Genomic DNA, 24,484 nt, shown 5'->3' on the forward strand with positions numbered 1-24,484 from the left:
TCTCCCCATTTCTCCCAGCCTCTAGCCCCTCACGGTCCATTTTCTTTTAAATACTTAAACGGTATTAGGTTAAATCCACAGAAAGAAAGAAATACAGAGGAAGCAAATTCTGTTTCCAGAGAGCCAAATTGTCTTGCTTGTCATGATGTTTTGCTCAGTTTTTCCGTGTTTTGCCTCATTGAGTACCTAAGCATTAAGTGTGGGTAGGTGGACTGACCCTCCAGACTTATTGCTCAAATGCAGGGTGGGAAGGGGTGGAGAAAAAGATAGTGATGGGGCCATTTCTAATCCTTTAGACCAGTGATGGCGAACCTATGACACGCGTGTCAGAGGTGACACGCGAACTCATTTTTTTGGCTGATTTTAATTTGTTAAATGGCATTTAAATATATAAAATAAATATCAAAAATATAAATCTTTGTTTTACTATGGTTCCAAAGATCAAAAAATTTCTATATGTGACACGGCACCAGAGTTAAGTTAGGGTTTTTCAAACTGCTGACATGCCGAGCTCAAAAGGTTCGCCATCACTGCTTTAGACTATCCCGAGAAGTTCAATCCATAAGCTCAGAATTCGTCTTAAGTTTGTGACTTGTAAAAAGAGTGACAGGTATGATGTTTGCTAAAATTGGTTCTGATAAAAGGACTGAAAAGACTATCTCAGTGTCGATATGTGCTGGCAGGCTTTTAAAAAATCAGACAACGGCGATAACAGATGAGATGAACATGAAATGATTTATTGAGGAAATGACCATTCAGGTTAGTAATATGACACAATGTCAGATAATCTTCAATATCAGATCATCTTTGTTTTTGCATTAGAAAGAATATTTTTAAGTGCTCCATGTAATTCACCTGGGGATGTAGAATCATAGTTGTGATCCTGGTCAGATATTTTAAAAGAATGGATACAGAGGGGTGAGTGTGTGTGTGGGGGGGGGGGGCCGGGGGGTGGTGGTGTGGGTGTGCGTGTGGTACAGAAACTGCCAAGGCAAATGATAAGAGAAATATACAGATCTTGTCGTTTATCTTGAGACCTTGGGGAAGGGCTGTGTCTTTTTGTCAGGGCATAAATCTAGCAGTCAATATGGATGTTTGACTGTGTCGCGCGCCAAAGGGCACCTCAAGAGGACATCACCTGCAGCCCAGGCCAGGGAGTCCCTGGGAGGGGGCAGGAGTGTCACTGGGCCTGTGCAGCAGAGGTGGCATCTGCAACTGCGGCGTCCTCCTCTGAGGTGCTGCTCTGATTGGCAATGCAAGCGGGTTTTCCAGCAGGGCCCTTCCTGGTGGTGTCTTCCTCTCCTCCTTCAGGGCTGTGGTCCTGGGCACCAGACGGCTGCTGCTGGCTGTGGATGGGGTTGTTGGGGCCGCAGGCTGCAGAGCCAGCATCGCTCCCGCTCTCCTTGTTTTCTGCCTCCAGCTGCTCAGAGGACTTTGGACGAGGGGCCATGCCTCGGCCCCTAGGGCGACTCAAGCGGTAGCTGGGGCCAGGCCCACGGCGTGGTGGTGAGCCCTCCGGCCCGGCGGCTGGTGCAGACCCAGGCAGCTGGGCGGCCTGCGGAGGGCGGCTGGCAGGAGCGGAGGTGGAAGGGCGGCGGGTCACAGCCCAGGCCCTGCGGAAGGGCGGAAAGCGCCTCAGCCTTTGGTCTTGGGGGCGGCGGTGCAGGTGGCGCCTCTGGCCCTGGGCGAAGGCGAAGTCTTCTCTGCTGCCCTGGTAGTCGTAGTCATAGTAGCCGCAGTAGTCGTAGTAGTGGTAGCAGCCGTAGTAGTCGTAGTAGTAGTAGTCGTAGTTGCAGTGGTAGTCATAGTCGTAGCCATAGACGTCCCCCTCAGGGCCCCTGGCGCTGCGATGCTGTGGCGCGCGATGGCGGGTGTGGAAGCCACGGCGGAAGCGGGGTCGGTTTGCCGCAAAGCGGCTGCCCTCCACTGGGGCGCCGCCTGGCCCGGTCACGTTCGCAGCCTCGATGCCCTGCTTGCCCTGCACCACGTGGAACTCCACGGTCTCGCCTTCCCCCACGCTGCGTTGGTACTTGTGGGGGTTGTTCCGGGTGATGGCCGTCTGGTGAACGAACACATCTTCCTGGGTGTCGTGCCTGGTGATGAAACCGTACCCGTTCTTTACATTGAACCACTTGACGGATCCACTCACCCTCTTGGCGATCACTTGCTTGGGCGCCTTTTCCTTGGTGCCAGCTGCCACGGTGGCCTCGGGGACAGAGTTTTCGCAGAGGTGGCTGGTGACTAGGGCCTGGACAGAGTCTCCGCCTCCCAAGGACGACAGATCTCTCTTCCTGGCTTGGAGGGAGCCGGCTTGGGGGGAGTCGGAGGCGGCCACCTCCGTGAGGGTGGCCTCTCCTGCCTCACTCATGAGGCCTTCCTTTCTGGCTCCTAGAGTCCCAGGGAAATCTGCTCCTAAGTAGCTGAGCAGGGGCTGGGGGGCGGGGTGGGGGTGGGGATGGGGGTGGGGGCGGTAATGGAGGTGGGAGCCTTGCTCTGGGAGGGTCTGGGTCAGGGCTGAGGACTCTCCTGCTGCTCAGAGGTGAGGCTCTTGGGAGAGGTCTGTGGCGTCTCCGTCTCCTAGGAAACAGGACCCGGATGAACCTGGCTGCAGGGGTGACGTCTCAATGGGGCTCCAGGCCCGCCTCTAGCCAGGGGGCGGGGCATGTGAGCTCTGCCATGTGCTCCTGGCGCCAAGTTCACAGCGCCTCTTGGTTGGTCCCTAGTAGAGAAGGAGCACACAGAGCTCTAGAGAGTGGTCTTCTTGAAGACCCTCTTGCTTGCTTGAGTGGACGTGGAGAGAGGACCCACCTCACATCCCTCTCCCTTGGCTGGGGAGCTCCACAGCCTTCTAAGGGCACTCCCTACGTACTCTCTGGCAAAACCCCGGTCCTCTTCCAAACCCTTCTGTGCCCTCTATGTGAGTGTGGCATTTTGTGGAATTCCAGACAACCGCATTTTCTGTAAATGGCAACACATGAAAGGAGCGCCCAATCTAAGAAGCCCACTGTTTCATTTTGTTGCTGCTGCTGTTTGTTTTCCTACAAAAGGGCAGAGGAAACCCGCCAGGGATAGAACTCTAGTACTGACAAGACATTAAGCTGGTGCTAGATTTCTAAAGCAGGGACTCTGAGGAGGAACACCTTTGTAGCTAGAATATTCTGAAAACCCTGATGGAACTCTGTGCTCTTGCCTACACAAAGCAAAGGATCACACAGAGTAAAACAGAGTTCAGGCAATTCTTCCTTTTGTTTAAATACAGATACAAACTTTTTTAAAAAATATATTTTATTGATTTTTTTACAGAGAGGAAGGGAGAGCGATAGAGAGTTAGAAACATCGATGAGAGAGAAACATCGATCAGCTGCCTCCTGCACACCCCCCACTGGGGATGTTCCCGCGGCCAAGGTACATGCCCTTGACCGGAATCAAACCTGGGACCTTTCATTCTGAAGGCCAACACTCTATGCACTGAGCCAAACCAGTTAGGGCAGATACAAACTTTTTTATTTTCCAAATAGCTGGCTGATCTTCATCCTGAATTGGGCTTCTGATTTAATTATGTAGAAACCCTCATACTTCAGCCTAACTTCAGTATCTTATATATGGGAACTTCGTGATGCTGACTGTGATGGAGCCCTGACCCTGCCTGAGTGCTCTGCTGCAGTTCACCTCATTGTGGCAGGGAAGACCCAGTGAAGGATGGCTATCCACTGCCCGAGGGCCTCCTTCCAACTCCGCAGCCAGAGTACCTGCAAGCAGGCTTCCCAAAGCCTACGTGGGAGTGACATTATTCCGAACCCATGTCAGCAGAGGATACTGTGCTAAGGTACAGTAGCTTTCTGAAATATAGCCTTTCCCAGGTGAGGACAGAGCACGCTGAAATAGTAGATTGTAACTGATCATAAAACTCAGTTTTCATTTATTGACAAGAAAAATAAGCCCTGTTGTCCTGCCATTTGAGAGTTTAGAGAAACCTCTCACATGTTGTGCATTTGATCGTTATCAGAACCCACTCTATAAGGAAGTGGGACAGGTAATGTTTTTGCTTCCATTTGACAGATGAGGGACAGGGGCCCAGAGACAGGAAGTTGCTTGCTTACGTTCAAATATTTAGTATTGGGTGGACCCTTAAACTTATCTCAGATAAGTTTCACTCCGGGTTCAGGTCTCTTTCCACCGCATCTCACTGGTCTTCATGTACAGTTCTGTCACCTGTTTCATCAGATGTCAGAGACCAGTGACCTCTTTCAGAGAGGTAATGGTCTCATACAACCCAGCAGGGAACTAAAGAAATGCCTCTTGCATGGCCGACCTATCTCCTCTGTGTCCAGACTCCCGGGCCCGTCACTCTCCAGGAGCAAAAATTGCCTTCATATCAATTAATCAGTACCCCCTCCCTCTCCCCCTTGCACACACACACAATACTCTGCCTACAGCCCAACAGAGAGCAAACCCTACTTACTATACACCCAGGAACCATTTCTTCACCATGCTGATGTAATAGAAAATGGAAGAAAGGGTCTTGATTTTTATTTCACTCTTTAAAACAAACAAACAAACAAAAACAACACGTCTTTAGGCATCATCTCTTATTGTTTTCACAGCAAGAGTTAGAGCAGCAGGCTAATGGCAGTATCCTCACATGACAGAGTAAGCCAGGGCAGCAGGGCAGGGAGCAGCTAAGTGACCTAACCAAGGACACCCACGTAATAAGTGCAGAGCTAGGATGATACCTCTGGACCTGAAGGCCCTCTGATTCCTAGTCCACTGTTCCCTTCGTGGCCCCATGAGGCCACTTCTATGATGCCGTTAATAGTTCTTTCATATACATACTTGTATATATTTATATAATGTTTTTTATTGATGAGAGACAGAGACCGTGAGAAAAGGAAGAGAGCGAGAGAGAGAGAGGGAAAGAGAGAGAGAGAGAGAGAGAGAGAGAGAGAGAGAGAAGACATTGAGACATCACTGTGAGAAAGAAACTTCCACCAGCTGCCTTCTGTATGGCACCTACTTGGGATTTCGAGCCCGCAACCCAAGCATGTGCCCTGACCTGGAACCAAACTGGGGAGCTTTGGTGCATGGGAGGACACCCAACCAACTGAGCTACACTGGCCAGGGCAACAGTTATTTTTACATGTCCTGATAACTCTCCTTGCTGCTTTCCACATTTGCCGTGCCCATTCCCATCTCTGTGCCTGTGTTCCCTTTTTCCTCATTCTCTTAGGAATACTTTTTCTTCTCTCCTCCATCTGAGTAATTCTTACTCGCCCTTCTAGTCCCAGTTTTGCAATCCCCTGCCACCCCCATTCCAAATGCACCAGTCCACCTCCTTGTCTTTCTTCTGTGAAACATAGTTGCACTTATGGCCTATGATTAATGGCTACTCTGCTTTCCTATATGTAAGGTTTTCTGTCTCATTATTCTTCCCAACTGAATTCTAAGGGCACTAATGATTGATTTTTTTTCCCTCTCAGTTTCCTTTCCAGGTAACATGGTGCCTGGGACAGGGCTGGCCGTATAAATGGCCACCGCATATGTGCCCTTGTGCATTAAACCTATGCCTCTTTTTCATCCTTGAATTCCTTACAGTTGCTAGCACATTGCCAGGCACAACATAAATTCACTGAGTTGGACTGACTATGTCCTCTTGAGTATGCTGTTGTTTAAATGATAGACAGGAAAGTGCTTTGGAGCCATCATGGAGATCAGTTGAACCTTCTTGGTTTGGGTGTATTTTATGCAAGAAGAATGGCATTGTGAAAAAATTAATATATGAATTGCTTGTTTGAGCTTACAGTTTAATTTACTGCGCCCATTGTATTATTTTTATTGAAATCATCAGGTTCTGTTTATCTCTTTTTCTTTATTTTGCACTTCATCCATCCTGTGAAGGATATTGTTTTAGCTTAATTATTTAAGAGCTGGAGGTTAATTCGGGTCTAAGGTATACTGTCTGATCCATGGGCTTATTATTTAAAACTAAAATATCTGCTGCTTCAGCCACAAAATGGGGCTGAAACCAAGACAGCACAGTCCATCTAGGCTCATGATAAAAGGTAATAAATCACATTGTCTAAGCTAAAGAGTAAACAAATTGGCAGTCTTATGAGAGGATGAAAATGCTTCAGGGCCTCTTTTCTCACCAGTTCACTGGTGGTTCCAGGTTGAAAGGTCAAATGGGCTAAAGGGAAAGAAGAAACTTATCCATCTTGCTCCTGTAACCACACCATCCATTCCAGGCTCTCTTGAGTGCTGCTCACAGTCCAAGGCAACACAAAGCTAACATAATACAGACAGAAATAATAAAATGGGATCTGGAACATGCAACTGAGAATGCCTACCCTTGCCCCATACCCTGCAAATGACACAGGGTGACTCCAGGGATACTATGAATGTCAATAAGTGGTTTAAAATATGGCAAGTGTTGCAATTTTCAGTGCACCCACAGCTGAGGTTTGGGGAGCTAAACATCATTTGAAAGAGCTAGAATCTTAATTCAGAGGGCCTGGGTTTAACTCCTGGAATGGGCTAATGTTGTCTGTTTAGCCTTGAGCAAGTCACATCGCCTTCCTGAGATGTGGTCTTGCATGTAAAAATAAAATATAAATGCTTTCCTTATCTAGTTCATAGAGTTGTGGTGGCAATTACATGGAATACTTTATGTGAAGGAAAAATTATGTAAACCATTAGCCGAGAACATCTTTCCATACAATACTCTATGTTAAAAAGAAAAAGAGAAAAAAGGGAATGAAATAGAAAAGACTGAAAGAAAGTGTGATGGTTAATTTTATGTGCCATTTTGGCTGGGCCATGGTGCCTAGATATGTGAGTAAACATTATTATGGGTGATTCTGTGTGGGTGCTTTTGGATGAGAATCAGTTTTAAATCCATGGACTTGAGGTAAATTGCCATGTACAATGAGGGTGGGCCTTATCCAATCCAGTGAAAGGCAGAACAGAAAAAAAAAATATCTCCCCTGAGCAAGAAGGAATTCTGCTGCAGATGACCTATGGGCTTGATCTGCAACACTGGCTCTTCTCTGTGTCTCCATCTTGATGACCTTTGGATTTAAACTGCAGCCTTGGCTCTCCCTTCAGAAGCTAGTCTGTGAGCACATCCTACAGATTTTGAACTTGCCAGTCTCCATAATCATATGAGCCAATTCCTTGAAATAAGTCAGTCTCCCTCTCTCTCTCTCTCCCTCTCTCTCTCTCTCTCTCCCTTTACACACATACACACACACACACACACACACACACACACAGAGACACACACTCTCATACGTGTAATTGGTTCTGCTTCTCTGAGAACTGACTCATGCAAACTTTGGCACTAGGGCTGTTTCTAAAGAACAGAATCTTAAGAATGAATTTTCTGAATTGGTTCTAGATTTAGCTCTCAAATCTGATTATATTTAAAAGCACTACTGACTGTATCTCCAGCAGGAAATTTGCACCCTGAGAGTCCATGGTGTGATGTGGCAATAGAGATACACAAAGTCTCATCATTGGATACTCTTAAGCAAATACTTATAAGATGCAAGGAACTGAGTGACCATGTATATGATACCTTCAAACATTCTTGTCAAACTCAAGAATATCATGGGAATGTCTGGTTGCGCCTAATGACACTGAACAAAGTGAGAAAGGAAAAAGATGAGCTCAGAGATTTCAATTCCCTGCTCAAACACTGCATAAATACCTAAAAACTTCTGTTTGCCCAGTTTTCTGTAGCCCGGAGGCTGCGCTTGCTGAAAACAAAACGCAGATTCTCATTGTGGGTGGCTGAATTAATTACAATGCGAATTGAATTCCTAACCTCACTGTGTATCTGCCAGTAAAGTGAAGGCATTGAATGGGAAGGAATGGGATCCTGAATGTTGGGATGGGAATATGTGGGAAGACAGTGATGAAGCTGGGAACATCGAGCCCCTAAATACTCATGAGTCATCTTCACCAGTGGAAGCAGCCTCTCCAAACCCTGTAGAAGCAGCCTCCTCACCCCAGTCTGAGGAAATTAACCCTGAATTGCCAGAGCAAAGGGTAATGACCTCTCCTGAGGAAATGTCCTTGAAAGACACTGCTGATGCTCCACAGGGCCCCCTCCTCCTCCCCTCATGCTTCTACATCTGTAACAAGACTCAAGTCTCACCAGGCCTCTTAAGGTGAGGAAAAAGGGTAACCCATGAGAAGGTGTGCTGTACTCCAAAAGAGCTACTAGATTTTTCTAATTTATACAGACAAAAGTAGGGAGGCATGGGTGGGGTTGGATGTTAAAGGTGTAGGAAAACAGTGGAAGGAACATAAGTTTGGACCAGGGTGACTTTACTGACGCACTAAGCAGAGATTCTGCATTTATTGTTGCAGCTTGGAGAGTTTTAAAGGGTTCTAAGAGTTGGTTTGGATGGTCAGCTAACACATGGCCCAAAATGTGGCCAACAAGTAAACTAGAAATGACCTTGGTTTACTGTAGAACAGTGGTTCTCAACCTTCTGGCCCTCTAAATACAGTTCCTCATGTTGTGACCCAACCATAAAATTATTTTCGTTGCTACTTCATAATTGCAATGTTGCTACTGTTATGAATCCTAATGTAAATATCTGATATGCAGGATGGTCTTAGGCGACTCCTGTGAAAGGGTCGTTCGACCGCCAAAGGGGTCGCGACCCACAGGTTGAGAACCCCTGCTGTAGAAGAAAGGATTCAAAGGCTTGGGGACATTGGAGTATTAGAGTGCATTTGTTATTTAAAACCTGCTCACCCACCCTGGCAGGGTCCTCAGGACACACCTTTCACCACAGCTGTGAGAAATGAATGTAGGAGGGGAGCTCCAGCATCCTTTAAGAGCTCCAAGATCGCTCTTCTCTGTAGATGAGAACTTACAGTGGGAACTGCAGCCACTGAACTGGGAACCTAAAGGCAATGGGAGCAAACTGTATCCCCAGGTAGCAGGGGCCAAGTGCTGTCACCCAACCTCCAAAGGTAAGGCAGGCATGGTTACCATAATGGCCAGCAGAGTCAAAGCAGAATCAGAGTAGTCTGGCACCCAGAATCCTATTGGACCTAAGGCAAGTCTTTTCACTATTCTCCATATAAACTAAGAAGTTCACAGTTGATGATTACAGTACTTAATCCATCTCTAAAACTGAATGAATCCCTGGTCTGTAGTATAACTATAGTTGCAGTTGTTTAAATGAATTAGGTATATAATTTCCATGATTTTACATGGAATTTCTAAATGTTTTACATATATATATATATATATATATATATATATATATATATTTGTAATTTGTACGTTAATCAGTTGGAATGAGTGATCACTGCTCTGACTAATAACTGAAATTTTGTGTGTAACAGAGAGGCACTCTGGGTTACCCCACTTCATTGCCCTTTCCTTTCATACACACCCCTCTCTGAGGGACAAATACCAATGTGATATTTTGATGTGATAAATTCCCCGCTCCTACTCTTCTGTAATCTCCATCTCCTGCCTCTCCTAACTCCCTCCAGGCCCCAGGCAACCACTGATTTCTGTCAATATATATTAGCTAGCATTTTCTGGAATTTCACATAAATTCAATCAAAGAGTACATACTCATTTTTTGACTTCTGACCCTCAGCATAATGAGATCTGTTAATGTAGCATGTATCAAAAGTTCATTCCCTTTTATTGCTATGCATTCCATTATATGGAAATAGCACAGTTTGCTTATCCATTTGTGGGTGGACATTAGAGATGTTTCATTATTTGTTATTACAAATATAACTTTTCTCTGAACATTAATATAGAAGCCTCTGTTTGTAAATAGGCTTTCCTTTCTCTTGGGTAAATTCCTAGCACTAAGAATGTTTGGATCATATGATATGCTTAACAGTTTAAGAATCTACCTGCTCTGATCTTAATGTTTGTTTCCCCCATGAATTCATATTTCAAAACCCGAATGCCCAATGTGTTGGTATTAGGAAGTGGGGCCTTTGAGAAGCCATTAGGTCATGATAGGGAAGCCCTCAGGAATGCCACTAATAACCTTATAAAAGAGGGCCCAGAGAACTAGCTCACCCCTCCACCAGGTGAGATCACAAGGAGAAGGCACTTGGTACCAAACAGGAAGAAGGCCTTCACCAAACCATGACCATGCTAACTCCTTTATATTGGACTAGAGGCCCGGTGCATGAAATTTATGCATGGGTAGGGTCCCTAGGCCTGGCCTGCAATCAGGGCCGATCTGTGGGGCGACTGGAGGGGCGATTGGGGGAGGGGAGGCCCGCAGGCACTCGCCTTGGCTGGCCTGGAGCCTGAGGGCTGGGGGCAGCTCCTGCATTGAGCGTCTGCCCCCTGGTGTTCAGTGTGCCATCATAGCCACAGGTTGTTCCGCCATTCGGTTGATTTGCATATTAGGCTTTTATTATATAGGATTTTCTGGCCTTCAGAACTGTGGGAAATACATTTCTGTTATCAGCCACCCAGTCTGTGTTATTTTGTTTATAGCAGTCTGAATGGACTAAGACAAATCACTACACATTTTTCTAATGTACTTGTACCATTTGGCAACCCCACCAACAGTATATCCAAGTTCTAGTTCCTCTACTCCTTGATAGCAAAATTATTTTAAAATTTTAGTTTTTCAAATTATCACACTGCAAAATGTAGGTTTTGTACTTTTTGCATAAAGTTGTATGAAGTTTAACAAACATATAGATTAATGTAACCATCACCATAATCAAAATATGGAACTGCTCCATTACAACCACCTTAGCCCCAAATCTTGGCTGCCACTGACCTATTCTCCATAAGTATAATTATTTTATTTTGAGAATGTATCTAAGTGAAATTATGTCTACCTTGTGATCTGTCCAAGTTGTCTCATACATCGATAAATAGTTCATTCAATTTAAATGTATGAATATACCATGGTTTGTTTTAGTTTCATTTTTATTAAATGTTATTTTTCTTTTCCTTTTTAAAAAAATCTTTATTGCTGAGAGTATCACAGATGCCCATCTTTTTCCCCCATTGTCCCCCTCAATCTAGTTCCCACCCCATCCCAGGTCTTTGCCACCTTATTGTTTGTGTCCATAGGTAATGCACATATACATGTAAGATCTTTGTTTAATCTCTTCCCACCCACTTCCCGCTCCTCTCTTCCCTCTGAGTAAATGTTATTGTCTAATTATAGTTTACATTCAATGTTATTTTGTATTAGTTTCAGGCATACAGCATGGTGGTTAGACAATCATATACTTTACAAAGTGGTCCCCATATATTTCCACCATACAACTGGCACCAAACATAGTTATTACAATATTATTGACTATATTCCCTATGGTGTACTTTACATCCCCATGACTATTTTGCAACTACCCACCTATTAGTCTCAATCCCCCACCTTTTCTACCCAGTCCCCCAAACCCCTTACCATCTGGCAACCATCAGTCTTTTCTCTATATCTATGAATCTGTTTTTGTTTTGTTGGTTTATATTGTTATTTAGATTCCACATATTAATGAAATCATATGGCATTATCTTTCTCTGACTGACTTATTTCACTTAGCACAATACCCCCTAGGGCCATCCATGCTGTCACAAATACTATGACTTATTTTTTTGTAATGACTGAGTGGTACTCCATTGTGTAATGTATCATATCTTTTAAATCCACTCATCTACTGATGGGCACTTGGGTTGCTTTCATATCTTATCTATGGCAAATAACGCTGCAGTAAACTCAGGGGTGGGTATATTCTTTCAAATTAGTGTTTTGGGGTTCTTTGGACATATACACAGATGTGGAATTGCTGGGTTGGTCATTTTGAGGTACCTCCATACTATTTTCTTTTTTTATTAATATATTTTATTTATTTATTTATTTTTTACGGAGAGGAAGGGAGAAAGATAGAGAGTTAGAAACATTGATGAGAAAGAAACATCAGTCAGCTGCCTCCTGCACACCTCCTACTGGGGATATGCCCGCAACCAAGGTTCATGCCCTAGACCGGAATCGAACCTGGGACTCTTCAGTTCGCAGGCTGACGCTCTATCCACTGAGCCAAACCGGTCAGGGCTCCATTCCATTTTCTATAGTGACTCCAATGGTCTGCATTCCCAGCAACAATGCACTAGGATTCCCTTTTCTCCACATCCTCACCATCACGTATAGTTTATTGATTTATTGATGATAGCCATTCTAACAAGTGTGAGTTGATATCTCATTGTGATTTTAATTTGCATTTCTCTGATGATTAGTGACATTTAGCATCTTTTCATATGTCTATTGGCCATAAATATGTCCTCTTTGGAGAATTGTCTATTCAGATCATCTGCCATTTTTTTTTAAATTGGATTTTTGGTTTATTTGATGTTGAGCTGTATGAGTTCTTTATAAATTTTGTATATTAACACCTTATCGGGTATATCATTGGCAAATATTTCATCCATTAAGTAGGCTGTCTTTTTGTTTTTTTAAATTTTTCCTTCGCTGTGCCAAAACTTTTTCGTTTGAAGTAGTCCGATTTGTTTATTTTTCTATCATTTTCTCACCCAATAATTTATATCAGAAAAAAAATTGCCAGAAAACTATAAGAGATTATACTCTCTATGTAGGCTTATAAGGGATTTATGATTGAGTCTTACATTCCATTTTTAAATCCATTTTGAGTTTATTCTTTTTTCATTCTTGTATATGCTTTTAGGAGATGATCTAGTTTCATTTTTTTAGCTATCTGTCCAGTTTTATCCATACCATATATTGAATAAACTGTATTTACCCATTGCACTTTCTGGCCTACTTTCATATATTAATTGGCCACATTGGCATGGATTTATTTCTGGGCTCTCTATATACCTCCACTTGTCTATATATCTGTTATTATGCCAGTACCATGCTGCTTTGTTCACTATATAATCTTAAAGTATAGTTTGATATCAGGTAGCATGATAACTCCAACTTTGCTCTTATTTCTCAAGATTGCTGTGGCTATTCAGGGAGTTTTGTGATACCATATAAGTATTTGGGTTATTTGTTTTAGTTCTCTGAAAAACACCATTTGTGTTTCGATAGGAATTGCATTGAATCTATAGATTGCTTAGCTATTGACATTTTAATGATGTTTAATCTTCCTAACCACGAGCATGGTCTACCTTCCATTTATTTGTATCTTCTGCAATTTTTTCTTCAGTGTGTTATAGTTTTTTGAGTACAAGTCTTTTACTTCCTAGGTTAATTTTCTTCCTAGCTATATTATTATTTTTTGATGCAGTTGTTAATGAAATTGTTCTCTCAGTTTCTCTTTGTGGTAGTTCATAATTGAATAAAAATACAACTGATTTATAAATATTTATTTTTATCCTGCTGTTTTACTGAATTTATTTATCTGTTCTAGTAGGCTTTTGGTGAAATGTTTAGATTTCTCTGTATAAGATATCATACCATCTGCAAATAATGACACTTTTACTTTTTTCTTTCCAATTTAGATGCCTTTTATTTTTTCTTCTTGTTTGATTCCTGTGCCTAGGACTTCTAGCACTATGTTGCATAAGAGTGCTAAAAGTGGACATCCCTAACTTGTTCCTGACCTTAATGGAAAAGCTTTTAGTTCTTCCCCATTGAATATGATGTTAGCTGAGGGTTTGTCATATAAGTCCTTTATTATGTTGAGTTATGCTCCCTCTATTCCCATTTTGCTGATAGGTTTGATCATAAATGGGTCCTGTATTTTGTCAAATGCTTTTTTTGTAACTCTGGGTATGATCATCTGATTTTTAACTTTCATTTTGTTTATTTGATGTATCACGTTCATTGATTTGCAGCTATTGAGCCAACCTTGTATCCCAAAGATAAATCCCACTTGGTCATGGTGTATGACTTTTTAAAATGCATTGCTGAACTTGGTTTGCTAATATTTTTGTTGAGAATTTTTGAATCTATATTTTCAGGGATATTGGCCAATCATTTTCTTTGTAGTGTCTTTATCTGTTTTGGATCAGGATAAGGCTCATTTTGTAAAATCACCTTGGAAGTATTTTTTTTCCCTTTTGAATTTTTGGACTAGTTTGAGATTGATAGGTGTTGGTTCTTCTTTGGATGTTTTGTAAAAGTCGCCTCTGAAGACCTCAGGTCCAGGACTTTTGTTGGTTGGTAGATTGTTTCTATTAGTGCTTTGATTTTGTTGGTTACAATCAGTCTGTTTAGATTGTCTGTTTCTTCTTGATTCAATCTAAGAAGATTGTATGTTTCAAGGAATTTACGTATTTCTTAAATTGCCCATTTTGTTGACATGTAGTTGGTCATAATATTTTCTTATAATTCTTTGTATTTCTGTGGTGTCCACTATTACTTTATTTCTGATTTTATTTACTGGGACATCTCTCTTTTTCTGATGAGTCTGATTAAAGTTTTCTCAATCTTATTTATCTTTTAAAGAACAAATTCATGGATTCATTGTTCTTTGGTGTTTTTTTTGGACTGTATTTTATTTTTGCTGTGACCTTTATTATTTCCTTTCTCTGGTTCACTTTGGGTTTATTGTTTATTTTTTTCCATTTCTTCAGATGTAACATTAGATTGTTTAGTTTGAATTTTTCTTATTTCTCGAGGTAGGCCTGTAGTGCTATGAATTTCCCTCTTAGGACTGTTTTTGCTATATCCTATAGATTTTTTGTTGTGTTATTTTTTACATTTGTGTCAAGGTAGCTTTTGATTTTTTTTCCCTTGTGGCCTAACATGTGGTCTATCTAAGACATTATTCCATGTGCACTTGAAAAGAATATATAATCTGCTGCTTTGGCATGAAATGTTCTTAAAATATCAATTAAATCAATCTGGTCTAGTGTGTCATGTAAGGCCGCTCTTTCCTTCTTGATTTTGACCCTGGGAGATCTATTGAGTGATGTCATTAGAATGTTAAAGTCCCCTAATATGACTGCGTTACTGTTGATCTCTTCCTTTATGGCCATCAAGATTTGCTTTATATATTTAGGTGGTCCTATGTTGGGTACATAAATATTTACAAGGATTATAATATCTTGTTTCATTCATCCCTTTATCAACATGTTAGTGTTTTTTGTCCATTATAGCATTTGTTGTAAAGTCTATTTTGTCATATATAAATATTACAACCCAAACTTATTCTTCATTTCCATTTGCATGAAGTATCTCTTTCCACCCCTTTACCTTCAGTCTCTATGTGCCTTTCAATCTGAAGTGGGTCTCTTCTAGACTGTATATGAATTGGTAGTGTTTTCTTATCCATTCCCTATGTCTTCGAGGGAGCATTTAAACCATTTACATTGGAAGTGCTTTTTGATAGGTACATGTTCATTGCCATTTTATGGTACAAATTTTTGTTCCTCTTTCTATTTTTCTTTCTACTTAAAAAATTTCTTTAACATTTCTTGTAATACTGGTTTGGAGGTTATGAACTCTAGCTTTTTTTGTGTCTGGGAAGCTCTTTATCTCTCCTTCCATTTTCAATAAGAGTCTTCCTGGGTAGCACAGTCTTGGTTACAGGTCCTTGCTTTTCATTATTTTGAATATTTCATACCTATTTTTTCTCCCAGAAAGGTTTCTGTTGAGAAATCTGCTGATAGTGTTATGGGAGCTGCTCTGTAGATAACTGTCTTTTACTTGCTGCTTTGAAGATTCTCTCCTTGTTTTTAAACTTTGCCATTTTATTATCATGTGTCTTGATGTTGGCCACTTTGTTTTCATCTCGTTTGGGACTCTCTGTGCCCCTGGACTTGTGTACCTATTTCCTTCAGCAGGTTAAGAAAGCTTTCAGTCGTTATTTCTTGAAATAGATTCTCAACTCCTTGCTTTCTCTCTTCTCATTCTGGTACCCCAATGATATAGATATTGTCATGCTTTATGTTGTCTCAGAAGAGCCTTAAACTTTCCTCATTTTTTTTTAAAAATCTTATTTCTTTTAGCTGCTTTGATGGCATATTTTCTGCTACCTTGTCTTCTAAATCACTGATTCATATAATCTGCTGTTGATTCTTTCTAGTGTATTTTTCATTTCAGATATTGTATTCTTCATTTCTGACTGGTTCTTTTTCAATTCTTTTTATGGTCTTTTTAATGCTTACTATCTCTTTGTTGACTTCCATTCTTTCCCTAAGTTCCTTGAGCATCCTTACAGCCATTGTCTTGATCTTAGCCAAAAGGCCGAGAAGCGATCTTTTAGTTCTTTTTATGGGTATTTCTCCTATTTGGCATTCAGGGCATGTTTCTTGGTCTCCACATCTTGTCTGCCTCTCTCTGTTTCTGGGCATTAGATAGATCTGCTACATCTCCCATTTCTGATAGGGTGGCCTTATATAATAGGTGTTCTGTGGGTTTTACCAGTGCAGTCTCCTTAATCACTTCAATTAGGTGCTCCAGGAGTATTTCATGTGTTGCTCATGTGAGTCCTACAGTTGTAATTGCATCTTGATCGCTGTTGGCCTGTAAGGTTGGCTGGCTGTGAGAACTGACCCAAATCACAGCGTGTGAGCTGCTTTGTGAGTACTGATCACATGAAGTAGAATTTGCCTCAGCAGGGTCTGGTGTCTGCCAAGATCTCTCTTTGGGTATGCTGCTGGTGGAGCTAATTGGGTTGTGCGCTAATGTGGTCTGAAAGCCATCACTTGGTATGATTTTGATTTTTAGGGGCCTCTTGGGAGGGACTCTGGTGCAAGTCAATGTCAGAAGCTGACTATGACAGGCCCTGGGCTACCTGTTAGTGGCTGTAAAGTGATCCACAGTTTGTGGCTGCTTCTCCTGGGTCTGGATCAGCTTGGGAAGTGCCAAGCTGCATAGTGAGGATGACTTTCACCTGGGGAAGTTTCAGCAAAAGCGCTCTGTGATTTGCCTCCACCTCCTGGCTGGCTGTTAGGCTTAGTCACTTAAAAAGCCTCTGGCAATATGTGAGTTGCATGAGGTAGGTTATCATTGAATCACCAGGTAAGGGCGAGTGTTGTTCACAAACTTGACAGAAATTCTAACTTAGTACCAGGGCTAGGTTTGAGTCCACTCTGCGAAATCTCAGGATAAACCAAGGCCAACACCCACCTCCCTGGGGCCCATAGACCTTTGAGATGGGAAGTCATTAGGTTGAAGCCGGTAGAGTTCATCTAGCTAAAACAAAGTAACATTTGTCTGAGTGGGTGTGTGTGTGTGGGGGGGGGGGCTCTGCATAGGAAGTATGTTATCAGTTGGTGTATGTGTGTGGAAAAGTGGCTCACTCTAGAACCACAAAGCTCACTCTTTCCTTGTGCATTTCTGATACCCAGTCTGCCAGGACTACCTCAGGATCCTTCCAGGAAAACTGCATCATGGGCCCCAAATGGCCCCAGCTAACTGATTCCTTCACAGAGTGTTAGCTTGGTGGGGCACGGTCACAGGGAGTCAGTAGGATGGGCCCAGTGTATTGCTCAAGTCTGATGATGTGTGGAAGGCAATGCTTGACCAAGCAAAAATGGCATCTGTGAGCAGTGTTAGAGAAGGACTAGGCCAGTGATAGTGAAACTTTTGAGCTCGGCATGTCAGCATTTTGAAAAACCCTAACTTAACTCTGGTGCCATGTCACATATAGAAATTTTTTTGATATTTGCAACCATAGTAAAACAAAGATTTATATTTTTGATATTTATTTTACATATTTAAATGCCATTTAACAAAGAAAAATCAACCAAAAAAATGAGTTCGCGTGTCATAAGTTGCCATCACTGGATTAGATACAGTGATATTGGCTTCTGTCCCTCTAGCTTTCTCCTCAAAACCACATAATCTAGTGTCTCCCTTTATGACTTCATTCTGCTCTGAGTTGCTGTCTCTCTGCCAGAGCCCAGGGTGAATGGCCAGAAATGAGATTTTGTTTGCTGACCTTTAAGAGGACACCTCGGTTTCTAGCCATCTCCTGTCTCACCCTGACAGACAGAATCCTTGCTTATATCCACAGCCAGATGTTATGTGAGCTCCTGTCCCTGGCACTGGTGCTGGAGGCTGGGTAGCCCAGTATGGAGTTGATACCCCTGGCTCCAAAGGGAGGCCCTTTTCAGCTGAGACATCACTCTGGATTCTCCACTGATGTACATGGGAGTGGTGCCAGCACTTTTTGTGTCTTTGCCCTTTATACCAGTATGGACATGGCTTCTTCTGTGAATCCTTGGTCATAAGATGTTTGCTCAGCTAGTGTTCAGTTGATGGTTCAGGTTGATTGTTCTTTAATTTAGTTGTAATTCTACTTTTTTTTTTATTGCTTAAAGCATTACAAAGGGTATTACATATGTGTCCTTTTTTTTCCCCCCCGCCCTTGACAATACCCCGGCTTCCCCTACCCCCCAGTGTCTTATGTCCATTGGTTATGCTCATATGCATGCATACAAGCCCTTCTACTTTGATACTGGGAAGAAGTGAGTGTAACTTCCACCTACTCTGCCACCATTTTGCATCCTCCTGTATTTCCATTTTCTAACTCCTCCCTTCTGCAACCAACATCACCAACTGAGTTTGAGGTTATCTCTATATTCAGAAGTTGAAGGAAGGGTAAAAATTCAGTTGGGTCCACTGATTAAGAAACAGAATAGTCTAACAGAACTCTTTTCACTGATACAAAAGTTCTGTATTTGTGCTGTACACACTGCTCTATCCACTATTCACGTGCAACTATTGAGCATTTCCAATGTGGTTATTGAGACTGAGAGAATGAATGTTCAATTTTATTTGTTTTTTATTAATTTACATAGTTGCATATGTGTAGTAGATATCATATTAGAGGTCTCCAGAGAGAAAGTTTCCTCTTCTGCTGGTGGACCAATCTCAAACACATGCCTTCACCAAAACATGCTCCATGTGACTGTTTGGAAATATTTAATTCACTTACAGCTACAAGTTCAGCATCAAATTCCACATACTTCAAACATGCTTATCAAAACCATCAGTTGCTTATAGCTCCTTATTTTTACCATTTCCCTGTTTTTAATTTTTAAATAATTGAAAGGTATCACCAATGTAATATGGTGTGCTTAAGTGATGAAAACTTCTCAGAGAATTAAGGATCTTTAAGATATTTGAATCTTAGCATCAATTTGCCCAGATTGTTTCCATCCTCTCCGCTGTGTTCTATTACCTTTCTCACAGGCCTTAAACCAAATTTGATAAATAATTTTGCTACAATATGGAGTGACTTCATGCTTTAGTGTCTAATCAAGGGAAATAATCATATCAATCGATGTGGAAAATGTGTTCACAGTCTAAACCAAACTTTCACCTGAATTGTTAGAATAAAGAAATCCCAAATAGTGTTCATAGATCAATTTGCTATTTATTTTCTAAATATGAGGTAAATTTCAGTTCTCTTGCCTACTAAAATAATGCTGACCAACTTTTGAACATGATGCACAAATACTCCTCTGCCCCTGATATATTTCTTTATAAAATATCTACTGTTGTGAGTATTACAGATGTCCCCACTTTTCCCCCATTGCCTTCCTCCACCTGGTTCCAGCCCCACCCTAGGCTTTCACCACAATATTGTCTGTGTCCCTAAGTAATGAATATATGCATACTAGTTCTTTGGTTAATCTCTTCCCACCCCCACCCCTTCCCTCTGAGATTCGTCAGTCTATTTCATGTTTCCATGACTCTGGTTCTATTTTATTCATCAGATTATTTTGTTCATTAGTTTCCTTGTTCGTTTATTTTGATTTTTAGATTCAATTGTTTTAGATATGTATTTATTGTGATTTTATTGTTCATATTTTTATCTTTTTCTTTTCCCTTTGTTCTTTTTCTTCCCCTTGTTGTTGTTCTTTTTCTCCTCCTCCTCCTCCTCCTCCTCCTCCTCCTCCTTCTTCTTCTTCTTCTCCTTCTTCTCCTTCTCCTTCTTCTCCTTCTTCTTCTTCTATACCCTTCAACATTTCATGTAATACTGGTTTGGTGGTGATGAACTTCTTTAGCTTTTTCTTGACTGTTCTTCTTCTTCTTCTTCTTCTTCTTCTTCTTCTCCTTCTCCTTCTCCTTCTCCTTCTCCTTCTCCTTCTTCTCCTTCTCCTTCTCCTTCTTCTCCTTCTTCTTCTTCTTCTTCTCCTTCTCCTTCTTCTCCTTCTTCTTCTTCTATACCCTTCAACATTTCATGTAATACTGGTTTGGTGGTGATGAACTTCTTTAGCTTTTTCTTGACTGTGAATCTCTTTATCTGATCTTCAATTCTAAATAATAGCATTGCTGGGTAAAGTAATATTGGTTATAGGTCCTTGCTATTCATCACTTTGAATATTTCTTGCCACTCCCTTCTGGCAAATAAAGTTTCTGTTGAGAAATCAGCTGACATTTGTAGTGGGTTTTCCATTGTAGGTAACTAAGTGCTTTTCTCTTGCTGCTTTTAAGATTTACTCTTTGTATTTAGACTTTGGCAGTTTCATTATGATGTGTCTTTGAGTTCCTCTTGATTGGCTCTCTGGGATTCATGGATTTGTAAGTCTATTTCTTTCAACAGGTAAGAGAATATTTCTGTCATCATTTATTCAAATAGGTTTCAATATCTTGCTCTCTCCTCTCCTTCTAGCACCCCCATAATGTGAATGTTCATATGCTTGCAGTCTTAGAGGCTGCTTATACTATCTTCATATTTGTGGTTCTCTGCTTGAGTGATTTTTTAACCCTGTCCACTATTTCACTGATTTGATCCTCAGCTTCCCCCCTGCTGTGTATTCCTTCCAATGTGTTATTTGTGCTATGTCATTCTTTATTTCTGTTTACAGAGTTACTATATCTTTTCTCATGTTATTGAGCATCTTTATCATCATTACTCTGAACTCTATATCAGATAAATTTCTTACCTCCTTTTCATTCATCTACTCTTCCATAGAATTCTCTTGTTCTTTCATTGGGGGTTGTTCCTTTTTCTCCTCATTTTGGTTGCCTGTTTAGGTTTGTGACTATGTATTAGGTAGCTCTGCTATGCCTTTCAATCTCTAGTGCAGGACAGTGTCAAATGCTGTTTCTGATTAATTAGATCAAGCAAAGAATCAAAGCCTCCAAAGACCACCTCTGCCTATAGACTGATAGGATCCCATCTTGAATTGCCCTCAGGCAATTGCCCACAGGTGTGGTGATATCTTTTTCAACAGGGTGGGGAAATTTATTCTGCCTAGAGGCTAATTGTTATACTCATTCTCTTAATGGGCCTCAGAAACTCTGCACTGCAGGGCAAGGTGTTTTTTAATAGGGGGGGTCAACTGTCTTCCCCTCAGGCAAAGCTGCCTGTATACCAAATGTCTGCATGAAAAAGATGACCTCCACAGCATGCTGGAATGACTCAATACAGGAAACTGGGGTGTCTGCCTTCTGAGCTTTAATCCCAGAGCCCCCAATCCTGGATTCTGCTCACACAGCTCCAGTGCACTCTGCCCTCTCTCTGCCAGAGCACAAGGTGAGTGGCTCCACAGGGAATTTTGTACATTGGCCATTTAAGACAGTGCCTGAATTTCCAGCCATCTTTCCCTGGCTGACAGCAACCAGCTACTTTTCACAGCCAGATGTTTTGTGGGTACCCTTCTCGGTTCTGTTGCTCTCTGCTGGGAGGGGGGCAGCTTGGGGATTAGACCCCAGAGTTCTCAGTGGAAACCCCCCACACTTGAGATATCTCTCTGGAACTTCAGTTGCTGTCTGTGGGAGGCTGGCAAGCCCTTTTGTGCCTCTGTCCCTCCTACCAATCTTTATGTGGTCTCCACTTTCTCTCCTCACTTATTAGGGCACTCTCCGGAGGGACTTCCATTAATTATTCAGGAAGTATTTTTCAGTATTTTAGTTGTAATTCCAGTTTGGTCCTGGGAGCATGTCAGTGCAGCATCCACTCACTTTGCTGACATTTTTAATAGCAAGACTGGATCCTTTTAATTGAAAGAACTTCTTCTCTTCAAAAAGTCTCTGATACAGTTTCAGCAGAAAGTCACATCTGTGCCTGAGCCTCTCTCCCATTCAGTCCATGCAGCAGCTGACATGATGGAATTCCAGTAAATTCCTGTCTATCTTCATATTTATGGATTCTTTTTTTTCTTTTTGCTCTTTTGATGGGATATTTTTTCCTTCCTCCTATTCCAAATCATTGATTTGATTCTCAGAAGCCTCTAGTCTATCTTTGAATCTATGTAGATTATTCTTTATTTCAGTTAGTGTATGCTTAATTTCTGACTGGCCCTTTTTCATGTCTTTGACATTCTCCCTACCATTCTTGTAAGTCTTACTAAGTACCTTGAAGCTCTCATTAAGATCCTTGAGCATCCTTATAACCATTGCTTTGAACTCATGTTTGCTTCCATTTCATTTAATTCTTTTTCTGGAGATTCCTTCTTTTCTTCCCACTGTAAAATGTTTCTTTGTGTCCACATTTTCCTGCTTCTCTGTGTTTGTCCCAACATATTAGATAGAGCTTCTATTTCTCCTGGAATTGGTACAGTGGCCTTGTGTAATAGGTGTCCTGTGGGGCCCAGTGGCTCTGCCTCCCAAGTCACTTGAGCTGGGAACTTTAGGTGGGCCCCTGTGTGGGCTGTGTTCACAGTCTTGTTATATTTGAGCCTTGATTGATGTTGGCATCACTGAGAGAAATTGACCTCCTGGCCAACTGACTGTGAGGACCATCTTCAACTACAGTGGAAGAATTGCTGTGCAGGAGATAACCCTATAGATTAGGACTTGCTTCAGTGGGGCTTTGGTGTTCACTGAGTCTGCACCTTGAGTGTTTCATTCGTGGATGTGTAGAGCTGTAACCTGGTATGGTCTGAAGTTGTCCACCAGGTGCACTGTCTTTGGGGTCTCCCAGGAGGTGCAATGGCAACCACTGCCTGGGGCCATCCTGGAGGAGCTACAGAGGGATCAGCAGGTGTCTGCTAAATCTGTTGGGCAGGGAAGTACCCAGGTGAAGCCAAGTTATGAAACAAGGCAGGCTGGTGCCAGAGTCAGGTCTTGGGCCTTTTCCTGATAGATTATGGGCAGGCTTGTTTGAGAGACTTTAACAAATTCAGTAGCCTGAGCCAGGACAGGGCATTCATATGGAAAATTCACTGCAAACAGCTTGGGTGGGGCTGCTAATTGTATGGGGCAGGATAATCACCAGGGTGTATTGAACAGTGTGAGCCAGGCTGATGGAAACTCAGATATGGCTGCCAGTCAGCTCTGTGATGGGAGAGGTCTCAGCATAGGAATAGTGACATCTGTAAACACCCCTGCCTGGGAGAAAGCCACTCCCAAATTCTTGCTACAATGCCAGACAATCAAGTTGGTCCCCATATGTCCCTGGATCCCCCCAAGCCAATGCCCAGCACTGGAACTCAGAAGGAGTGAGTCCCTGTAAGTATGTGTGCTGGCCCTTTAAGAGGACCTGCTTGGGTCTCCAGGAGACTCTGTGTCACTCAGACACAATACTCACTTGTTTTTATAGCCCAGAGTTATGGGAACTTCTCTTCCCAGGTCTGGAACCCTGGGCTGGGGATCTGCTGTGGGTCTGAGACCCCTTGTTTCTCACAGGAGGCCTCTGTGGGTGAGATATCCCTCCCGATTAAAAATAATGGCACATGTGGTTGTTGCACCAGCCAGTTCCTTGCCTCAACCTGGATATCAGTCCAATGTGCTTTCTTCTTTACTTCTCTAACTGTAGGACTTCCATTCAGCTAGATATCAGGTGGTTCTGAATGATGGTTGTTCTGTATTTTAGCTGTAATTTTGAGTGGTTGTGGGAGGTGGCGAGTAACGGTGTTGACTTACACCAAAATCTTTGTTCTGTCTTGCCCCTGATATATTGCTATATTCTGAAAGACATCCAGTGTTCAGAAAACCCATAGAGGCAAAATTTTATTTCTGAAACACAAACACTGGAGGAGGTACAGCTTTCAGTAAACATCTTGATTATTACCTCTTTACTGCAATCAATGCCTTTCTATTAACTTATTTAAATGAGGAAGAAGGATGCTACATTTAGATTCCAATTTGTTGCTCTACTTTGTTCCTTTGTAAATGCCACACTTGTTGCAATCGCTGTGGAAGTTATTCTACAAGAGCTTCTTGTGACTTGAATCACATGTCTCTGACTGAATCCTCACATATCATTGTTTTTAAATCCCTTTAGCCTTCCCATACTAAAAGAAAAATGTTTCTTAGGAACTGATTGAGAGGGATTATAAACACCTTTTGCTTTTGTGAAAACTAAAGCTATTTTTTTCACATTTAATTTTGTAGCAACTATAATTATTTTTAAATTAATCTGACTGTTTTTGGTCAACCATTTCAATCTATACTTTATCTAAATGTTCTCCCTGGGTGTGTAGTTCAGTGCCATCTGTTTTTAAATAAGCAGAGCTTCTTTCATCACATCCAGACCCTGCACAATCAAGGAATCGCTCATTGTCTCCATTCCATAGCCTCAGGGAATGACCCTTTATCTACACAAGTGTAGATAAATTTTGGAGGCTGAGATTTTAAGCTATATATTTCCCTCTCTCCTT

The 24,484-nt window shown here is 41.9% G+C and overlaps 1 protein-coding gene across 1 annotated transcript; it reads right to left on the reverse strand.

The window, feature by feature from the left end:
• Positions 1-1,180: 1,180 nt before the first annotated feature.
• On the reverse strand, positions 1,181-2,368 carry LOC102426028 (Y-box-binding protein 3-like). Its single transcript, XM_006082969.1, has one exon. It carries the CDS (start codon positions 2,366-2,368, stop codon positions 1,181-1,183), a length of 1,188 nt encoding a protein of 395 aa, XP_006083031.1.
• Positions 2,369-24,484: the final 22,116 nt, after the last annotated feature.

This window comes from Myotis lucifugus, unplaced genomic scaffold, assembly GCF_000147115.1.
Source record: "Myotis lucifugus unplaced genomic scaffold, Myoluc2.0 scaffold_4, whole genome shotgun sequence".
NCBI lineage: Eukaryota > Metazoa > Chordata > Mammalia > Chiroptera > Vespertilionidae > Myotis > Myotis lucifugus.

Excerpts from the sequence above, each read along its gene's own strand:
- LOC102426028 (XM_006082969.1), bottom strand. The coding sequence starts at position 2,368 with ATGAGTGAGGCAGGAGAGGCCACCCTCACGGAGGTGGCCGCCTCCGAC.